At 30.2% G+C, this 21,823-nt stretch overlaps 1 protein-coding gene across 2 annotated transcripts in view; it reads right to left on the bottom strand.

The window, feature by feature from the left end:
* Positions 1–802: 802 nt before the first annotated feature.
* Positions 803–21,823, bottom strand: part of LOC107444750 (band 7 protein AGAP004871) — an 81,127-nt gene continuing 60,106 nt past the window's right edge. For both annotated transcript variants that reach the window (XM_087160557.1, XM_087160556.1), the window contains exons 3-8: positions 20,522–20,594; positions 16,664–16,746; positions 14,071–14,274; positions 7,063–7,118; positions 5,717–5,795; positions 803–2,056 (exon numbers count right to left, since the gene is read on the bottom strand). In XM_087160557.1, the coding sequence (XP_087016683.1) occupies positions 1,868–2,056; positions 5,717–5,795; positions 7,063–7,118; positions 14,071–14,274; positions 16,664–16,746; positions 20,522–20,594 (684 nt within the window). In that variant the 3' untranslated portion in view covers positions 803–1,867. The remainder of the gene's footprint in view (positions 2,057–5,716; positions 5,796–7,062; positions 7,119–14,070; positions 14,275–16,663; positions 16,747–20,521; positions 20,595–21,823) is intronic.

Below are 21,823 nucleotides of genomic sequence, written 5' to 3'. Positions count from 1 at the left end.
CAAGTGTAACCAAAGTGATTATAATTATCCATTTTTAAAAATGGCTAGTGTAAATATTATTTATACGTGATTTTAAAAAAGTAAATTTTGTTAACGCTCAACTGCAACTACAGGGTCATTTTCGTTGCATCCATTAACGAACCCGTTAAGTTTTGAACCCATCAAATTCGAAAAATTTGTCATGAACCATGTTCCTTTTTTAAACTAACTTTAAAAGTGGTTACCGGGAATCGTTACAAACTGCTCTTTTTTTGCATAGCAGAATCACTACAATACTTTTTTTTTTAAAAAAAAGTAGCACACTACAGTACAAACTACGTAAAAAAAGCAGCGACTACAGTAGTTTTACAATTTGTAGTCCAACCACCGATCAAGTGTTACTTACAAACTAGAATAGACTACAAAAGTACATAAATGGACAACTTGTGCATTAGTCTACATAGCACAAAGTATATTCTATCCATTGTTTATATCGGACGTGCCAACTTTTAATTCCTTCCATTATCATTTTTCCCCGTGGTATTAAAATGGAATTAAAACTTCAATTTTAAGCAAACAATTACGTTGTATTTGAAAAAAAGTTAGTTGACAACCATGATAGTAACGCATATTAATATATAAGCTTAATTTTTGTAAGAATAGTGGTGATCAAAATCATTTAAAAATTAAATTTATAAAAGAAAAAATAGTATATATTTACTACCACTTTAAATATGAAAATAAAATCTTCGGGAAAATCCGGAAGAGTTGGCAGGTATGTTTATATAATTAACCAATTTAGGGTTAGTAATAAATTAGCACATTTGTTCAAAGCAGATTTATTTCTTTAAAGAATATAACACATCTTTTGACATATATATAAAGGCAGCATATAAAATAGTAAATACTTATATTCCAAAACCATCTCTTTCTATATCATTCCTTGTATAGTCATGTTTGATTATTCTAACTTAAATCTATACATATCTTTCATACTCTAATCAATGCAACATTAATTAGTGAAACAAACTATGATAGAAATTATACAATTTCAGGTGGGCATTAAAAATAATGATGCATCTCATTTAAAAACAAACTTAACAAATATTAAAGATAACTTGATTAACAAAATAATGGGAATCAGTATGATGAGGCATTCATTTGTAAATTTCTTCACTGTTACCTACTGATGATTTCGTAGATAATCAAGTCAAACAGCGCGTTACCTAAATATAGGCTACGTCTTTTCTGATGATGCAAAACAATTTTACTGTGGATAAAATAGAAAAATTTTACTATAGATTAATATCAGTTCATAAGGCGATATAACCATGGTATATCGCCATATGGCCATGGTATATCGCCTTACGCCATGGTATATCATATATCAGTCCATATCGCGATATTTAATTTGTTTTGTAAAACAATTTTTCACAGAGTTTGCACTAAATTGCATTCATTTTCCTTTTGTTCTATTTCATTTTGTTTTCCTATTTCAATTTCGTTTACTCATTCTATTTAATTGTAATTCTTTAATTTTTTTTTTTATAAATAGTCTTACCGATCATTTCTGTGTTCACAATTATAGTAATTTCAAATTATGTTTATTGAATTTATATGGCAAATCAATTTATGCAAATTTCTAATTACAAACGATAGTTTAGAAAAGAAAAAAATATTTGTCTAAAAAAAATTTTTTTTAAGAGACATTATTTTCTCGTTACAAACATATTATAAATTGTCATCTGATTCACGCAAAAATAGTTTATTAAAATTGGTAATAATTTCTATTTAAAAAAAAATTGTAGCGTAATATGAAGCAAAATGTACAAAATGTCCCATAAGAAATGTTCTTTCTTCTTATCTATGTAAACGTCTTTAATTCATTTCATTTCAATCCCATTCCTCTGAGAAGTTCCATGGGCAGTGGGAACACAACTGTAGAATTCTTTTCTGCAGCGATAGATGTCAGTGTCTGCAGGTATCGGAGTTGCAGGGCACCGGGAGAGTCTGAGATGACATCGGCTGCTTCCTTGAGGGCTCTCGAAGCTTTTTGCTCACCTTCGGCAGCAATCACCTGATGATAAACATATTCATTAAAAACATAAACAGATGATTCTTTAAATAAAGGTTTATTCAAATATTTTTAAAAAATGTCCAAATCAACAGCAATCTTAACCCCTTGGGGACGGCTGATTCATAAAAAGCATTCGTACAAAATCAGAATCAGGATGTAAAAAAAATATAAAACGGTAATCAATGTTAGTTCAAAGTATAAATAAATAATTTTATTTTGAACTAAGTAGTGGTGAATTAAATAAATCAAACAATTATAACCTCGCCCACAAATAAACTGTTAAAGAATTACTTTGATTACCAGTTTTATCTTTTTACCCTGGTTGATACTGTTTAATGCTGTCTCGTATTTGTGACAGTCAGAGCGAAAGGGTTAATTATGATATATAGTTAAGTCAAAGGAGAAGTCCAGGTCTTCGAATACGAAATGAACGCGAAGAACTGCTCGGTTTGGTAAGCTATGCCAGAAAAACAACTTACAGTGTAAGCAAACTTAACAAGATTTAGCAGAGCGTCATTTAAACTAAGATCCAGTGCATGCGCAAAGGGAAGCAAAGTGACAGGTACAATGGTGGGTGTCACATACAATTAAGAGTGAAATTTATTTCGTACTTTATATATTTTATGTGTAATGAAAGGAAACTAAAAAAAAAACATTTTTATTTTTTATAAATTTATTTATAAAAATAATTATAAAAAATATGAAAATAAAAACCATATAATATTTCCATTAAAAAATAAGCAATATGGTTTTAAACTAAGCGTACGAGAAATATGGAATTCCTAAATTAAATAAAAAAATTATTTAATATTTTCTATAATTCACGCATTATACAGTGAAATTAATACCATACTTTATTTTAAATATTATTAAGTGAAACGAATGAAAAATTATTTTATTTTTATAAATTTATTTATAAAAGTATTTATAACAGAAAAGCAAATAAATTTCATAGATTTCCATAAGAAATAAGCATTTCTGTTTTTTTTTTTTTTAAAAGCGTACCTGATAAATAGATTTTCCCAAATAAAATAGAAATCACAGGAAAGGGAATAAGTCAAGCTATTAATAGTATAGAACTTTTTCATTATAGTTGGAACACGATATTTTTATAAAAGGAAAAATATTTTTTTGCGGCAGATGTTTTCAACAAGCCATGTTACCATGGTAACGAATAAAAATGTTCAGTCAGAATAAATCTAGTAGAAGGAAAATCATCGTCATAATGCCAGGCAATGACAGGTTTAATAAATATATATTTATCTTCCATATATATCTATAAGATATTATTATTCGTCGCCGTTCCGAAATATAATCGATATTTTAGATTAGATTATAATCGATATTTTAGATTAGATTATAATCGATATTTTAGATTAGATTATAATCAATATTTTAGATTATAGTTAGTAGTTGAATATGTAATTATACATTATTTATTTTACCAAACTACTGACAAGTGCAAATTGTTCAGTTATCCGAAGTAAATTTTTTCTAATAAAACTATAATATTTTGAAGAACAAAAGATAAATTCGAAACAGAAAAATGGCATGTTTTATAGGATTTTATGATACAAGTAAATATGTAGTTACGGAAAATGTATTTCAAAGGATTGCATGTGAATAAAAGATCGTGGAATCACATCATAGCTTAAATTGCGCTTTAAGAAAATGGAAAATCGTATTTGAAAAGAACGATGTAATATAAAATGCGCGTTTAAGAAGGTAAACATGTCTTGAACTACACGTTTGAAAAACTATAGACATAGCTCAAAGTGCATGTATAAGAAAATGACATAGCTTGATAAATACATTTGAAAAAACGGTCTGAACTCAAAATGCCTAAGAAGATTGGGCATAGTTTGATTAGAGACGTTTGAAAAAATATACATAGATTAAAAGACGTTCTTAATAAAACGGACATAGTTTGATATGCGTATTTGGAAAAATGGGCATAGCTCAAAATGTGAGATTTTTTTTATAAACGTAGTTGAACAGCAGACACAATTTTTGGGCTACTAATGTTCAACTCCGTATCCTTGTAATTTTGAACTCAATCCAGAAGACAACTCCTGGATCAAGCATAGGGAGAAATTTTGCCTTCGTGGAGGACTTTTTGATGGAACTAACCCGCATTTGCGTTACATGGAGAGGAAGACCACAAAGTAGCTGGAATGCGGAATTCGTATCAACCAGCCATCGCCGGGTTCGAACCCCGGTTCACTTCATTGGAATGCTCTATCTCCGAAGCCATCGCGGCTCTCAAAATGTGAGTTAAAGAGAATTGACACAACTATTTAGGAAATTGAACAAAGCCATTACAAAATTAAAACTTTAAAATTAACTTGTTACTTTCGGTCTGCCTTGTTAAAGAGTAAGTTTATAAAATGTGTATTTATCATGTAACATATAAAACGCACTTTTTTCTGTTATGTTTCGTTTTATTAATGCGCATTTTGGGATACTTATTATTGCGCATTTTGAGATTAATGCGCATTTCTCCGAACGCTCAGTCTAATTTTATGAACTACCATTTTGAGCTTCATATACTTTGTGCTGTCTTACTTTTAATTAACGAGAATTTTGAGCTACCTGCTTTTAAGCAATTTCCATGTTCTTAAGCATGAATTTTGAGTTAGGTCCCTTTTTTTAAAAAGCACTTTTTTGATCTATATATTATGTTTCAAACGCAGAAATTAAGCGCTATCCAAAATGAAAAAATATCCCGACGAGATCTAGCAAAGCGATTGGGATTTCATTTATGTAATCTTTAAAAATTCGTAGCTACGAGGCATTTACACAAAATTTGACATTCAAACAATAAATTTAAATCTAATATTTAAACTTTAAGCTGCACCCAAAATAAAAGATTCCCCGACGTTCTAATCAAATAAAGCGGAGCGCTAAAATTTTAAAATAAAAATATAAAAAGAAATAAATAATTGGTGCTTAATACTTAAATAATAATTATTATTTATTTCAAAGATTCCCGACGAAATTCTAATCTAACAAAGTGAAGTGTTAAAATTTTAAAATAAAAACTAAAAAAATTAGATAAATGAAAAATTGCTTAATACTTAAATAATTATTATTATTCATTTCAATAATTATTATTTATTTTTCACAATTAAACAACACAAATACTGAATTTAATTCTAACATAAGGACTTTAAGGTGTGTCGTGTAACGTTCGGTCTAACAAAGCAAAATTTCAAGTAAATAAAAAAAGTTAAAATATAGAATAAACAGATAATAAAGGCCTACATAACAATTATGAAAATTACAGTATTTATTTTGAAACGATTGCTCACAAATATTAAGACATTCGAATACTAGATTTGATATCAATATTAGAACTTCAAAAATTTAAAATATTAAACGCTTATTGTTGATAGTTGTGATAACATAGCAACGAAAAAGTCACTTAATAATGCTTTAAATTAAAAACAATTTCGGAGACAATATGCAGGAATAATTTATATACTTGACGTGTTTATGACGTCAGTATCTCGTAGGTTACCCATCGGAGATACAAATAAAAATTATCGACAGAACTGGCGATATAGAGATCGGTGACCAATTAATGAAATTTCGAAACAAAAAAATAATCGATTTCTTTGTTGAGAGTTAACACCAAAAAAAAAAGAAATAAAACTTTACTTTAGCCCTTGCTTCTCTTGATGCCTCGGCTTCAGCAGCCATAGCTCGTTGCATTTGTTGAGGTAATCGAACATCTTTGCTGTAAACATAAAGGGGGAAAAAATAAGAACTCTGCAACGAAAAACTGTTTTTTTATTTTATTTGCTTTTTTTTCAAGATCTACTTCCAAGTTCAAACAATATTAAAACATATTAAAACCAAGAAAAGCATAAAAATTGATAAATAAAATAACTAGGACGATTATTTCTCCCGATCTTCATTGGCAACATCTGCATAGCTGCCAACTGCTTTATAAGATCTTTTGGAAAAAAGATCTTATAAAGTTCAAGGAAATAAGACATTAAGTAATGCAGATATTTGGTTAATTCTGAAAATGTACCAGGGGTCAGTCCGGACATTTTGTGAAAGGTCCTGTTTTTGTGAAAAAATTACTCGTAATTTCTGAATATAAAATAAACGTTAAGGCACATTCTTTCAACCAGGGTCCTGCTTTTGTGAATTTTTTGTAAAAAAATTATGTCAAAATAAACTTAAAACCTTAAAATTTTAGTTTATTTTTTAAATGTTTTGCCGCATCCGGAGAAACAGTTGTCTCTGTAAAAGGTATTTTGTATATATGTATTAATCATTTATATATAGCGATAACAAAAATTGCTCTAATCAAATGTACAAAATCAAGAAACAAATATAAAAACAAAAACTTTACAACCACTAAAATATTTTTCCCGTTTACAAGGAACAAGATGGTACAACTGCCAATACTTTTGGATTTTCCATTAGATATTAGTTTTATATTTTAAGTAAATGCTTTTTATTTTATTCGTACATTTATAAATTCAATTATCTACCACTACATGAAAATATATTGAACAATCAGTCGTTTTTGAAGGTAATGCAAAATATATAAAAGGCATCTGTCTATAGTTAGCTTTACATTTTTCTACCTTTTTCGGAAAATTATTTTTGGAAGAAATTAAAGTTGACTAAATTATATTGAAGCCTATTTTTGTCAACAGATTTTCTTTCCATATTTTAAGTAGCAACAAAATATATTCATTGAAAAAGAAAGTTGTTCCAAACTTAAAATATCGTCTCCATTCATTAATTAGCATATTTAGGGTGATGAGACAGTCACGTACCAAGTTGAGACTTACAACAGGAAAAATTTAATCATTATATCGAAAGCTATTGGGATGTTTCTGAATAAAATTTGATCTAATGCTGTTTTGCACACTATACATAAATATAAATCGGTGAAATTTAGTTGCTTATTCACCGCAATCTTCCCTTAATATACAATAGAGTCACATACTGAATAACATATTTATGAAAATATGTGTACTTACATTTCAACACGTTCAACCTTTACACCCCAGGGAGCTGTAGCTTCATCTAAACTGGCCTGAAAACAAGACAGTTTTTTCTCTTCAAATATTGCTTTTAAAGCATGATATAACATCGGGTTCATTATGAAATGTTATTATTAAGGCCCGGATTTTGATGACATTTGCATTTTTTTGCATTTTTTGCATTTTTGGACATTTTTTGTCTTTTAGAGCATTTTTTTAGATTTATAGGGCATTTTTCCTTAAATTTTGGGGCGTATTTTGCATTTCAATGCATTTTTTAAAGTTTTTTGTTAATTTTTTCCAATTTTTACTATTTTTTATCAATTTTCATTATTACACTGACTTCTAAACAATGAAGAAAATCTATAGAATATTAACAGGTGAAGCAAAATCTTTTCAAATTGAAGAAGAATTGTCAGTAAGTAAGACCGTCTTTTTCAAGTACGCACCTATAACATCAGTAGACGTTGAAAGAAGCTTCTGCAGGAATGAAAATTTACTTTCAGACAAGAGACGCTCGTTTACATTTCAAATTATCAAAAAACATTTAATAATCCAATGTAATTCTGATATTTAGTAATATTATGAGATGGAAGTTGTTATATCCATTAAAGTTTCTATACAAAATAAAAATATTTTGGTGTCAATATATTTTCCTTTTTTTGTTATTTTAGGATATAAAGCATATTTTTCAAACTTTAATGAACGTAGAACAAGTATGGCATTGCTTTATATTTTTTAAATGACTCATAATAATTTTAAAGACCAAAATATTTTTTTGATTCAATATTTTTACTTTATTTAAGGCATTTTTGCGCAATTTTTGCATTTTTAAGGGCATTTTTGGCCCTTTTTAAGGGCATTTTTTGCACTTTTTAAGGGCATTAGTTGAGATTTTTTAGGTCATCAAAATCCGGGCTCTAGTTATTATAAAAGGCAAATATTCAGAAAAGTGGAATTCAAATTGCAAAACTCATTAAGTAGTTCTCAAAAGATACGGGGAGCGAAATACAAATCTAAACTTCAAGCACCAACAGCCATTAAGATTCAATTTAATTCACAGTAAAAATTTAGGGTACATTTAAATTTCTGTGTATTACCAATAACACTTTTAGAAATAAAATTACCACTTTTGACGATTCGAAAATCCTTGAGCTGTATTTCGTTATTTTTGAGAATCATTGTGTCATGAAATCGCGTGATTTAGAATCATTATATAAATTACCGGTGAATTAGTGAATTAACATAAATATGTTTTCTTTAATCACCTTAAAAATATTTATTTCCAGCCGAAGATGCCAGTTTGGGACATTTATGATGTATTCTGATGATTATGAAATTTTTTATAAATATAAAAGATGTATAAATATAAAAGCATATCTCAAAATAATGAATATTTAGTTCGCATGACATAAAACTAAAAAATGCAGGACTAGATTTTGTAGCATAAAGTACAAAAAGATATTTTTTAAGAAGTTAAAACAAAACTTGCAACTAATTGAATAGAATTCTAAGTTAGTTGCAGTTCACGTTATTCCTCCATGCTCTTAAGAAGTATCTTATTACATTTTCTGCCAAAACATCTAAGACTGCATTTCAAACTCAATGTATTTTAAAGTCAAAATAAATTCAAATTTGTTGAAACATTTCTGAGAAATAACAATTTTTAAAAATTATCATTTCTATAAAAAAAGGCTAAATATTCAAATTTTTCGAGAATTATTGGGCAAATTCGTTTAAAAATTTAGGATTTTTATATTGCTAGCTGATGTAGTTTAACAAATGCAAAACATTTACATTTAAACTTTTTCCGATCATTATTAACCAATTTTATTTATTATTATTATTATATTTTAATGTAAAATGTTCGACAGAAACAAGTTTATTATTATAGAGTTTTATAACCGTTGTTGAACTGCCGATCCAATTTTGGGATTACAACTACAATGTTCAACACCGTAGCCTTGCAATTTCGAACAAAATTCAGAAGACAAGGGAACTCCTGGAATTGGGAGAGTCAAGTATTAAGTATTGCAGTCATTTATTTGTGATAACCCAGTAATTTATGAAGAAATCAGTTTACTTTTATAATATCTTTTCAAAACAGAATAATTTTAAAATAAAATTATAAGCGATAAAGATAATGGATGATATCGCAGTTATATTGTATTTAGATCCACTAGTTTAATATTTTAAAAATAATAACAACAACAAAAAATATTTTCATAAGAAAAATTTGAAAAAAAGAATTGAATATTAAATTCCGTGTCCGTATTTATAAAAACGCATTTTAAACTGTTTCCCGATTAAAAAGCTCGCCGACGTAACATTTAAAATTCAATCATTTATTTGTGATAACCTAGCACTTTATGAAGAAATCAGATAACTTTGATAAGATGTCAGAGAAAATAATGACTTCATCGCACAGCTAAACGATAACTTACGTCGGCGCCATGACACAGACAGATAATTCAAGAACTTCATTTATAACTTACAGGGCAGGTAATAAAAGGGCTTTTGCAACAATTAATGGAACTGTAATTTCGACGAGATCATGTCTCAATGTCGGGTGACATGTAAAGGTATTTATGTCCAGAAATCGATGACCACTCACGTGATAAAAGGCTATTTCCCGGGCATCTGCTCTTTCAATTTTGTGTTGAAATTATTTTTTTCTTCAAAAGAAACTTTTACTGCATAGAAAGTATTTTAGTTGCTAATATTCACTTCGTCTGCCGCTTTCATTTGATATTTTAACTAAAAAATTCCAGAAATCAGAAAGTTTCCTTTTAATTCTTTGCATTCTTAGTTCTTTTTAATAGCTTATTAATCCCATTTGATCACATGTCCCCTTTCCGGAGGCGATTCTAAAATTGCATCAAAAGAAAACAGGGATTCCCTTCCAAAAATTCAAATTATTTTTGAGGTTTATATGAGGTTGTTTTGAAATGTCAAGATTTGAGGTTTATTCGAAGTTGATTTTTAAAAAAAAAACAACCTTAAAAGATCAACCTCCCAAGGTGGATAATCAAAGTGTATGAAGTTGTACTCATCAAACTTGAGGATGTTGGAAATCTACTTTAGAGAAACCAGCTTAGAGAGGTTGTTTTTGAGGTGGATGGATTACTTTTTCTACACTTCAAGCAAATGTGTATAATTAAGGTGTGAATAATTTCACCCGATCTAAACTTAAATTATTTCTTAGTCACATATGAGGTTGATTTGGTGAGGTGTAAATGAGGATGAAATTGGGCTTTATTAATAAGGTTATCTTTGGTGCAAAACACAACCTCATTTTCTACCTCAGGAGTATTTCTTTACATCTGTCAACCTCAAAAACACCTATTTTTTAATATGAATTATTCCTAAATAGTTTTTTCTTCAGCTAAATTTTATCAGCGATAAAACAAATCAAATTTTTGGTCTAAAATGTAACCAGTTCGGAAATAGTATTTAGCAGGATCCAAGAAGAACGATAGGTTTACTTCTTAAGATTGATGTTTGTTTATTCAACAAATATTTAAAAATCGAAAAATTTTAATTTTTTGGTGAAAAGTCAAAAAAAGATTTGAATTTTTCCAATAAAACAAATTTAAATGGGAGATTTTTTATAGTTTTGTATTTTACTAGTTCCTTTAACATCATTTGACCACGATTGTTGCATGACGACTGTTCAAATGTCAACTCACAGACATCTAATTACAAAACTACTAACTGCACACAAAACATTACTGTTCATGTTTTCTTCTTTAACTACAACAGTGATCTATACATTGCCTAGGCATTCAACAGAATGACATACTGGAAAATTACAAAATTATTGATATTCCACGTATTGCTCAGGCATTCTATAGAATGACAAAACCTCAGATGCAATGAGATATGCTTATTCTCATATTTCATACTTTGCTTAAAGAGCATTTGTCATTTTATGGATAGCCCATTTTATACAGTGGCGAGGCAAAATGTAGAACTATTCTCAATTTTTGTATTTTGTCTAAAAATGTCATTCATTCTATACAATGACTAAACTTTCTATAAAATGCCGACATTTCTTATCCTCCATCCTCTAGATGAAGAGTTTTTTATAATTTTATACCGTCGTTGAACAGGTGACCCAAGGCCGGATTTACGTATAAGCTAAATAAGCTGTAGCTTGGGGCCCCGAGATGACAATAAGGGCCCCCAGATCCTACTCTCCTCCCTCTTTTTTTAAAGTTTTATTCGGAGCTGGGACCTGCAGAAGCCCAAAATGCATTTTTTTTCTTTTTTACATTGTCGGACATAATAAATATAAATAAATGACTGAATAAAACAAAAAACTTCGTTGTCATTAGTAAGGAACATATGTTTCAAACAATTTGAGTATTAATAAATTATTTATAAATAAACAATTTCTTAGTTTAAAAGGTAAAAAAGTATTTTTTTGCCTATCATTCGATCATCAGACTATTTAATATCTGTTTCTAAAGATCAGAATTCACCTTTATTTTACTTTAAAATTGTACAAATGATATATTTAATGCTTTCATGTGATATGCAGCAGTTTTAAACAGGACAGATCTAGAATATCTAAAAAAGAACAGAAATAGTCAGTTCAAAAAAAAAAAAAAATTTAACTAATACTTTTGAATAAGAATTTAAATAACTACACACGTTTGTTTTACTATCTCATTCTATATAGCATTATTCAGAGTAGACAGTTGCGTGTGGGTGTGATGATGACGTAATAAAAGAGGCATACAAAAAAGTTAAAATCCTCAATATTATATTTTTAAACTCCTCAAAAATGTAGTAAAAGAGGTATACAAATTAACTGTCGCAAACAAATTAATATTAAGTAAGAACAAAACAAAAATGATATCGAAATATGTTGAATCACTTATGAGACCGGGATGAAAGACATCGAAACCTATTTGATTGAATAGTATAACTAGAAGATGTTTCTAAAATTCTGAAATCTATCAGGCTTTAATTTTTTTTTCTGTCCTCTTTATCAGTAATTAAAATTAATAAATTCGTTAGATTTCAATATTGGTTCGGTTTTTTTGTTGATTAAATGTTAAACATTAAAAGATATTTGTCTTTTAAAACATTTCATTCTATAATAAGATAATTATTCTACAATTGCAATTATCTAAAGCTAATTGCTAATTGATATAAAGCTTTAGTGTGTTCCATTGATATGTTGAATGCTCGTTTTGATTGGATGCCCGGGACTGTTGCTCTTTCACATCCTAGCCACTATACACCATCAAGAGCTGAGCTGATACTTTAAACTCGTATGCCATTTATTCTCTCTGATATTTAATAAACCCTTTAATAAATCCCTAAAAATATAAGCCAAAAATTTACATAAATAATGACATTTTTTTTCTTGCACTAAAATTTAACAAATGTACTTAAAATAATTAAAAAGAAAGCAAAAATAATGAAGAAATATTTTCAATATAAACATCAATTAAATAATATCAGCTTACGATAATATCAGCTCTTTTTATTTTTACAAACAGAATTAATACAACGGCCCTCACCTGCTCCAGGGACAGCTGGATTGGGTTCAAAATGACAAAGCTACGGAGTTGAATATTAGTAATCGTAAACTCGAAATTGGGTCGACTGTTCAACGATGGTTATGAAATAAACTAATAAATTTGGCCGGGATAGCCTGGCTGATAGGGCGTTGGACTCGTGTTTGTGAGAATGGGGGTTCGAATCCAGCAGGCAGAAGAATACTCATGTATAAAATGGTGACTGGTGCATGTTACATCTGTCGGGGTCACAAAGTCCTCCAAGTTCTCATAACAAATAAATACCTATGGGTACTAATCTGGCAGTTCCCTTGTCTTCTGGATTGGTTTCAAAATTACAAGGCCACGAAGTTGAATATTAGTAGTCGTAACTCGAAATTGGGTCGGTTGTTCAACGGTGGTTATATAAAAAAAAGAAAAACTAATAATCAAATTGTATTTTCTTGTTTTCTTTCTAACTCTTTGCATATTTTCTACGCACTTTCAAAATTTCTTGTTTCTAAATCTTATAGATTTTGTAAGAAAAAACAATTGAGAAAAAAATTCACGAAAAAATCATTAAAAATTGCAAATAAAATATATTCAAAATGAATCTAAGAAAAAGACTGCTAAATATATAGTGGCCCAGCACGCCAAATTTTTACTCTGTGCTTAAAATGTGTTTCTTTTGTAATTTTTTTCCCTCGTTCAAAAAATATGTGCAATAAAAGAAAAGTTCTACATAATAGTCTTGTCACAATTAATATATTTAACAATAAAGTAATATTATCAAATTGTTTAATAATATAATAATACTCAACAATAAAAAATAATGACAATTTACTTTAGGTGTATGGAAATGGAATTTAACTTATAAGGGCCCCATCATTTTCAGTAGCTTAGGGCCCCACCAAGCTTAAATCCGGCCCTGAGCTGACCCCATTTTTTCGCTTCAAGACTACTAATGTTCAACTCTGTAGCTTTGTCATTTGGGACCAATCCAGAAGACAAGGGAACTTCTCGATCAAGTAATGGAAGAAATTTGCTTTAGAGGAGGACTTTCTGATGGAATTAACCCTCATTTCCACATAGCCTGACAGCAGGGGGACTCTAACCCATGATCCGTCTACCACTGAGGATATTTTACGCTAGCACTGTGGTCGGTGCAAGCCGGATGCGGAATTCGTATCGAGCAGCCATCACTGGAATTCGCACCCGATTCACCTCATTGGAAGGTCAGCACTCTATACCCTAAGCCATTACAGCTCAGTATTGAAGCGATTTTTAACTGAATACTTTTGTTTTTTACGGCTACGTCTTCACATTTACCTAAAAAACACGACTAATATGCGCAGACTGGCAAACTCGGGATTCTGTGCTTGATTTTGCTGCACACTCACCTCTGGGTTCCCTGATATTTTATGCTCAGAAATCAAGCTTTTAATTCTAAACGAAATTGTTTTCTTAATAAATAAAAAAATATGATGTGCCTTACCTGCATCACGTGACTAATGTGTTCCCTCTCGGATAAAATCTCAGAGAGGCTCTTTGTGCCGAGGACAGTTCTGAGCGTCGTCGCCGCCAGCAGTTGTGTTGACGAATCATAGTTGGCCACATTGGATATAGCAATTGTTGCGTTACTGATTCTATAATAAACAACAGCGTCTACCGATACAGTGACAGAGTCTTTACTAAGTACCTATATAAAAATCAGAAAAGAACATTGAAAACTGATTAAAGATAATAAGAAACGAAAAAAACTTTATAGCAAGCTTCATTGTGAAACAGTAATAAGGCACTGAGAAGAAAAAAATGAGATAGAGAGCATTATATTAAAAGCAGAAAAAAGCCTTACATTTCTGCTTACGTTCAGCAATAAAAATGACATGTCCGTACCTGCCAACTTTTAATACCTTCCATTATCATTTTTCCCAGTGGTATTAAAATGAAATTAAAACTTCAATTTTAGGCAAACAAATACGTTGTACATACCTGCCAACTCTCCCGGATTTTGCGGGAGATTTTATTTTCATATTTGAAGTGGTAGTAAATATATACTATTTTTTCTTTTATAAATTTAATTTTTAAATGATTTTGATCACCACTATTCTTACAAAAATTAAGCTTATACATTAATATGCGTTACTACCATGGTTGTCAACTTAATTTTTTTCAAATACAACGTATTTGTTTGCTTGAAATTGAAGTTTTAATTCCATTTTAATACCACTGGGAAAAATGATAATGGAAGGGATTCAAAGTTGGCAGGTCTGGTTGTATTTTAGAAAACTTAAGTTGACAACCATGATAGTAACGCATATTAATATATGTGCTTAGTTTTTGTAAGAATAGTGTTGATCAAAATCATTTAAAAATTAAGTTTATAAAAGAAAAAATAGAATAAATATGCTACCACTTTAAATATGAAAATAAAATCTTCCGGAAAATCCGGAAGAGTTGGCAGGTATGCATGTCCTTCATCTGCTACGGAATATCCGTAGCTTCAGAAAATAATCTTCTTGTTGTAACTAAGGTGTTACATTAATAACGACAGAGCAGACGTCTTGCTCCGCTTAGTGAAAAAAATGAATTGTATTTTTAAATAAATGTTTCAAATCAGTCAGGGATATTACGGACGACAAAAAATTTAAAAAGTGATAGAAACTCAATTCTTTTTTTATTTATTTATAATCTCTTCACTTATTCAATCGTATCTAGCACAATGACTTAAGTTTCCAATTGTTCCTATATTTAAATCGATACTGTTTTGATTATTGAAATTTTACTCTCAATAGTAAACTGAAAAAAATATGCTAGGAATGGGTGCTAATTTCGATTTCGTGAAATTTATTAATCGCCACATTTTTCATTTGAAGTCACCCGTGGGAGCCTCGTATCAGAGCAAGATTCTCGATTTAATAAATTTGGTATAGCTACTTTTACCACTACATGAAAATATTTCAATCATGTTCGTAAAATGTCACTTTGTTTAAGCACTCAGTCAGGTTTTTAAAATGTTTGCCTAAATGAACGAAACTCAGCAAACTTTAGTCTTTGCTTCTTTACCATTTTACAAAACATTTGATAGAAGCGAAACAAGTGCATACTTGCCAACCTATACGCTTTTCAAAAAAAAAGTGTTTTCCAAGAAATATATAGGGAAAAGTCAATTAAATTTTGATTATATACTAGTGTTTTGTTTAATTTAAACAACCCTTTATAACACTTTAAGAGTTTACGACGCAAGCACAATCTCGGCATCTGCAGCCGAGGTTTTACTACCAGCTTTTCCTTTTTCGTGCTGCTCGTGATATTTGTGCTGTGTAAAAGAGGGTACCATAGCTGAAATAAACGCTCGTGATAGGTATGCCAAGCTTAAAGATTGAAATGTTGACATCAACCGGTTAACGCCCAGCGTCATATATTTAAGACAGTTCCTTTTTGCAAACACATTCATTGTGGTGGGAAACTTTTTTCAGCATTTTCATTTATCTGAGTGAATTAAAAGATTCTCAAATACCACAATGATTTAGTTATTTCTCACTAGATCTAGAATTACAAGGAGCAAGTACTTTTTGATCTATCAAAGACTTTTTGAGTGCCCTAACAGTAGAAAAAACAATTAATTTCGATAATATATTATACCACCTTTTCCATAAAACCACTTTTTGTATCATTTCAATTTATAACTTCGGGACGAAACGGGTTAAAACATTCCCAGATACCACAATGATTTAACTATTTCTGATTAGATCTAGAATTATAAGAAGCAAGTACTTTTTGAATGCCCTAACAGTAGAAAAACCAATTAATTTCGATAATATATTATACCACTTTTTCCATAAAACCACTTTTTGTATCATTTCAATATCTAAATTCGGGACAAAACGGGGTAAGCACGTTTTCTGATTCTCACCGTTCAATTGATTTCGAAAAAGAACTATTAAACAACTAGAAAATTCGCCTGAAACCGAGAAAAGTACCCGCTGAGAGAGAAAATGGAATGTTCTCACACTTTAAACATTTAAAAAAATTAAATAAAAGGAAAGAATTTACTTGCTAGCAACAACAAAATAAAGAGTTCTTACTTCTTGAGGAGGTACATTGAAAGATACAGTCCTCAGATCTACTTTGCAATAATTGTCTGTACAAGGTAAGATAAAAAACAAACCTGCAATTTTGAAAGAAGTATAAGAATTTACAAGCGATAAACTTCATCATACAAAAATAAAACAATAAGGTCTGTTATAGTTTAAAAGGTTTACAAACTGTATTGATTGTTTAACCCCTTGGGGACGGGTGATTCAGAAAAGCATTCGTACAAAATCAGAATCAAGTTGCAATTAAATAAAAAACGGTAACTTAAATGTAGTCGTTACTAATTTGACAGACTTACTTTGCTTTTACTTTAATTATTGTTAGTTTAATCATATATATAATCGATGTTAATTCAAAGTATAACTAAATAGTTTTATTTTGAACAAAGTAATGGTGAATTAAATAAATCACAAAATTATAACTCCGCCCACAAATAAACTGCTAAAGAAATACTTTGATTACCAGTTTTATCTTTTCACCCTGATTGATACGATTTTTTGCTGTCACGTATTTGTGACAGTCGGCGCGAAAGGGTTAAGGTTTTACTACTTAAGTCTAAGATTTATCGAATTTACAATAAAAGGTCTCCGATCCGACTGTGTAGCGGACCTCATATCAGAAAACTCCTGGGTTCGAATTCCTGACAAGGCATGGATGTTCTTTCATTCTCTGTGCTATCTGTCCTCACTGTGTGAACTACGCTGACCCACCTAATAGGGTGCCTCTGAAAGAGTGGCCAATAAATCTACCCTACCTGAAAGACGAGGGTTAACTCATCGGTGGGCATTTCGAGAAAAAAATAAAGGTCTCATAATAAAAGCCTTAATAAATGGTCAGGACAACATTTTTATTTAAAAAAGGACATTTATGGGAACAATAGGCACATACACCAGCCTACTTTTAAAAAGAGCAACCGACAAACTAAGAAAAGAAGCATTTTCGCTACTTAAGTATAATAAAAGTAAATTTTACCCCAAATGAACAATAAAATTTACTATTTTTTATTTCGAATTAACTTTGTTTAGAACAGAAACTTTTAAAAATTGTCTCTATACTTTTATTAAAGAAGCTCCGAGTGACTCATAATAGTTCGAATATCAGTTTTTTAAACTGTCTCCTCTTTCCCGCTTTGGGTAATTCTTGGAATCCAGGGTTTATTTTGCCTGAAAACAAGTTAATTAGGAAGTGATTTTATTACAAGCTTTTCTTTCTTTTTTCCAAGGCACAAACAGCATTGCGTGCGGTTTTTATTTTCTTAACTACAACCTGTTCAAACTATTGTTGAAAACAAATACAATCCTGTACATAGTATTTATCAATTACAAATTAAAGAGAGACGCGCTATTTTTTTTACTCCAATTGGAAACAAATTAGGAAAGAAATAGTTTTACTACCATTTCTTTTTTGCCATTTTCACGTAACGCTTCCTGAGGAAGCTTTTCTCGTGACTGTAAATCAATACACATAGCGGGAAAAAAAAACTTTGTAGAATCATAAATTGTCCCATAAGGTGATGCAAAATTATAAACGATGATGTGATGTACAGTGCGCCAAGAAATAAACGGACTACCCTCTTCACGTTCCGAATCTTTACGTTCTAGGACTCAATTTTAATGGTGTGAGGGTATACCTTAAATATGCTAATAAATTAATGCAGACGATATTTTAAGTTACGAAATCAGACACAAAAACGTACTTTATGTGAATAAACATGCCTTTTTTTCAACGGATTCGGATTTCTGACTCCCAAACCGCAATCTGGAAAATATCATTCCAATAGTTTGATGGTCAGGAGAGTGTTCCAAAGTTTGAATCCCTTAATGTTAATTTTACTTTTCGCGTATTGCAACATATTTCGAGAAATTCAAAAGCGAATCGATAACTTTTTGCTCACTATTATAAAATTCATTTACCCAAAGAAAGACAATTCTAAGCAAAAATAACTTTTAATAAATCTATCTAGATTATATAAAACGCTAATACGTATGTATCAATAAAACCGATGATATTTCTTTTCTCACATTGGCAACAGTTTTCATTTTTAATTGATAGGCTTCGGCGCGCAAGAGCACGTAGTGAGCATCATATGTCTAATCGGGTGAATTCTCACCGAATTATCAAAAAAATTCTCAAAAAATTATCTTCATCGAAGCCGATGCTTTACATCCGGCATTCAGTACTGTTTCATATTGTTTTACAACACATGGTTTTAGCCCTCTGGTGAGAAAGACTTTAAAACAAAACTTACAACAGTTACTTTTCTCAACAACTGAAATTTAGAAAGAATAGTGTGATTAAGAAAAATATGTGAATTGTTTGCAATTTCAAATTAATATTGAAATGCACAGGTTTAGAATTTTCTACAGTGAAAAGTTTTCGGAACTTCAGTGTTCAAAAAAGTATACAAAAGCTAGACGTTAAGAACGTATCCAATGAGCGAGCATCGGATTGCGAAGCAATCTGAAATGAGCTGCGAAAGCAGTTCCGGGGGTTGGCGAGCGCCAGCGAGCAGGGGGCGAAGCCTCCTAGTATTTATTAATTTTTTTATTTTATTTACAAATAGTCGAAAAATTTTTGAATCGCCAGGTATACAATTTTTTACATAATTTTAATAAATACTACTTTTTTGAAATTCGATAAAGAAGGTCTCGAGATTCAGCAAAAAGCGCAAAAAGTAAAATTAACCTTAAGAGGTCCAAACTTTGGACGGTTCCCCTGACCATACTATTGGAACCATATTTTTGGGGGTAAAAAATTATCCGTTAAAAAAAAGGTATATTTATTCAAAAAAAGTACGTTTTGTGTCTGATTTCGTAACTTAAAATATCGTCTGCATTAATTGATTAGCATATTTGAGGTCACACCCTCGAACCATTAAGAACGAGTCCTAGAACGTAAAGTTTCGATCCTTAGATCCAAAGTTATTCATGGATGTCGTTTTTTATTTTGCGCACTGTACCTAAAATGTTTCCAATATCAATAATACTGTTTCGCTACTCAATAAAAAAATTTCTCCAGTCGCAGGCGATCTTTAAGCAAATTCAAAGATGCAAGCACTTTTAATTCTATGCAGTAAATAACTGTTAGATCGAATGTCTCTTATCTTAAATTTTTTAACTACGTTGGTGTTTTACTGATCCCCATTGTTGATTCACAACGACTTAAAAATATAATTCCATTTCTTTGAAATGGGATACTTGCAAGTGACGAAGTGCGAGCGTCTCGAAACTGATTGAGACGTGGCATTTGTTTGTAGCAAATGTTCTTTCCATTCTATTTTGAGAAAGCGATGCACGTCAAGTATCAATTCTCTTAACTGACACATTCTATATTCTTTCACAAAGATTTAAATTCTTCCACTATATATTTCTTATTTAACACAATGACAGGCAGGAGCGAAGCCATGAAGAACATTAACAAACTAATTATGTATCAAAGTTGCCAGGTACACAAAACAAAAAATATCACGGTCACAACAGCACGCATGAATGAATAATAGATCAGACGAGAAAGAGTTATATTTCAACAAATTCGATGTGCGGTACGACCCTGTATTTAATCAACTTCGCTTTAATTAAAATTCTGACTTCTGTGGAGAAACTTAGCTCAACTTTAACGCGCCATTTTGCTTATAAGCGATCGGTTGGCTCTGACGTCATAGGTCACATGTGTGGGCATTCTTGCTTTTCTTGAAGTGCAAGTACCCAATTCTGAACTCAGGACAACACTGAAACCTGCTAAATTGTTATTTGTTCATCTTCACATAATTTTAAAGTATTAACTTCTTTAAAGTTAAGCTGAGAAATTCGGTAAATAAAAGATTAGTTAGGTTGAAATGTGAAACATACCAGGTCCCCTGGCGCCACCTTTTGACAAGCGACCCAATCTAAATATTACAGCTCGTTCATATTCTTGTACAACCTGAATGAAAAGGAAAAACAAAACACAATACATTATCATTATGAAAATCACGAATTTATTTGAATCTCATTTACATTTAAATGTTTGTTTGCGAGTTCCTTACGGAAATTAGATTTGTGTGAAAAACATTAACAGTACAAGAAATAATTTATTTATTGATTAGTTGTTGACAAAAAAACACTCATTAGATCTCACGCAAATCAAATATTAGCAAAATTATTATTCTTATACAGTCCGTCCAACTACTATGCTTTTTGCAAAATATTTTATAGAGTAGTAGGCATTTAAGAATCAAATCTTTCAGAACTTCGGTAATTTTGACAACATTTTAAAAGCCTCACCGCTATAGATATGGATGAAAGTGACGTTGCATGTGAACTTTTAAATCATTTATATGTAGTGGTGATAAAATATTTATGAGGATAGAAAAAGACCATTAAGAAAAGAACAAAAAATAATTCTTTTCTTTCTAAGTACTTTAGTGTGTTTTGAACTTACATTATTAAAAATTCTACATGCTATTATCAACCAGTTGACGATATTTCATTATCATGTTATAAACGAATGATAACAACAGTTGCGAAAAAATATTAAATAAAAACTCAGAATTTGAATGTGCTTTTTTCTATGTGTAACTAATGGAACAATCAAATTATGTGATTTTAAAGAGCTAAAATAAAATAACCTATCATAATTATTATTCTGATAATTTAAACATATCTAGAATATACTAGTAAGATATATTCTTCAAACTTTCAAGTTGGTTTAGATTTTTTTAGTAGAACCAAAAGAAACAAACACCTGGAAAAAAATTGAAGAAAAAAAAACTACATTTGGGAACAAATTCTTAGTTTCATTTTACTAGCATTTGAGGTGCGAGGATTTCAAATATGAAACTAGCTTTGTTAGAAAAGTTGCAAATATATTTAAGTATGGTAATTTTAGTTTACTAGCACTTAATTTACTAAATTTTATACACACACATAAACACCTGTCCGCTCCCTTAAGACAAAAACATATGATCTTGACGTATCAGATCATAAACTAAAATTTATTATCACCTCCATCCTACTATGTCATACGTATTTACTTGTAGAATAAAACCAATTATAGGTTTTAAATCAGTGACGCGAAAATATCAAGCATTCGTTTGAAAATCTGATGCAACAGAAAAAAAATGTATTTGCTTCCCAGAGTCATTGGACCAACCACAAACAGTCAAAAATTAT

Source organism: Parasteatoda tepidariorum, chromosome 4 (genome assembly GCF_982258835.1).
Source record: "Parasteatoda tepidariorum strain Cologne lab strain chromosome 4, Ptep-v5.0, whole genome shotgun sequence".
NCBI lineage: Eukaryota > Metazoa > Arthropoda > Arachnida > Araneae > Theridiidae > Parasteatoda > Parasteatoda tepidariorum.
This window is presented reverse-complemented; position numbering and strand designations above follow the sequence as displayed.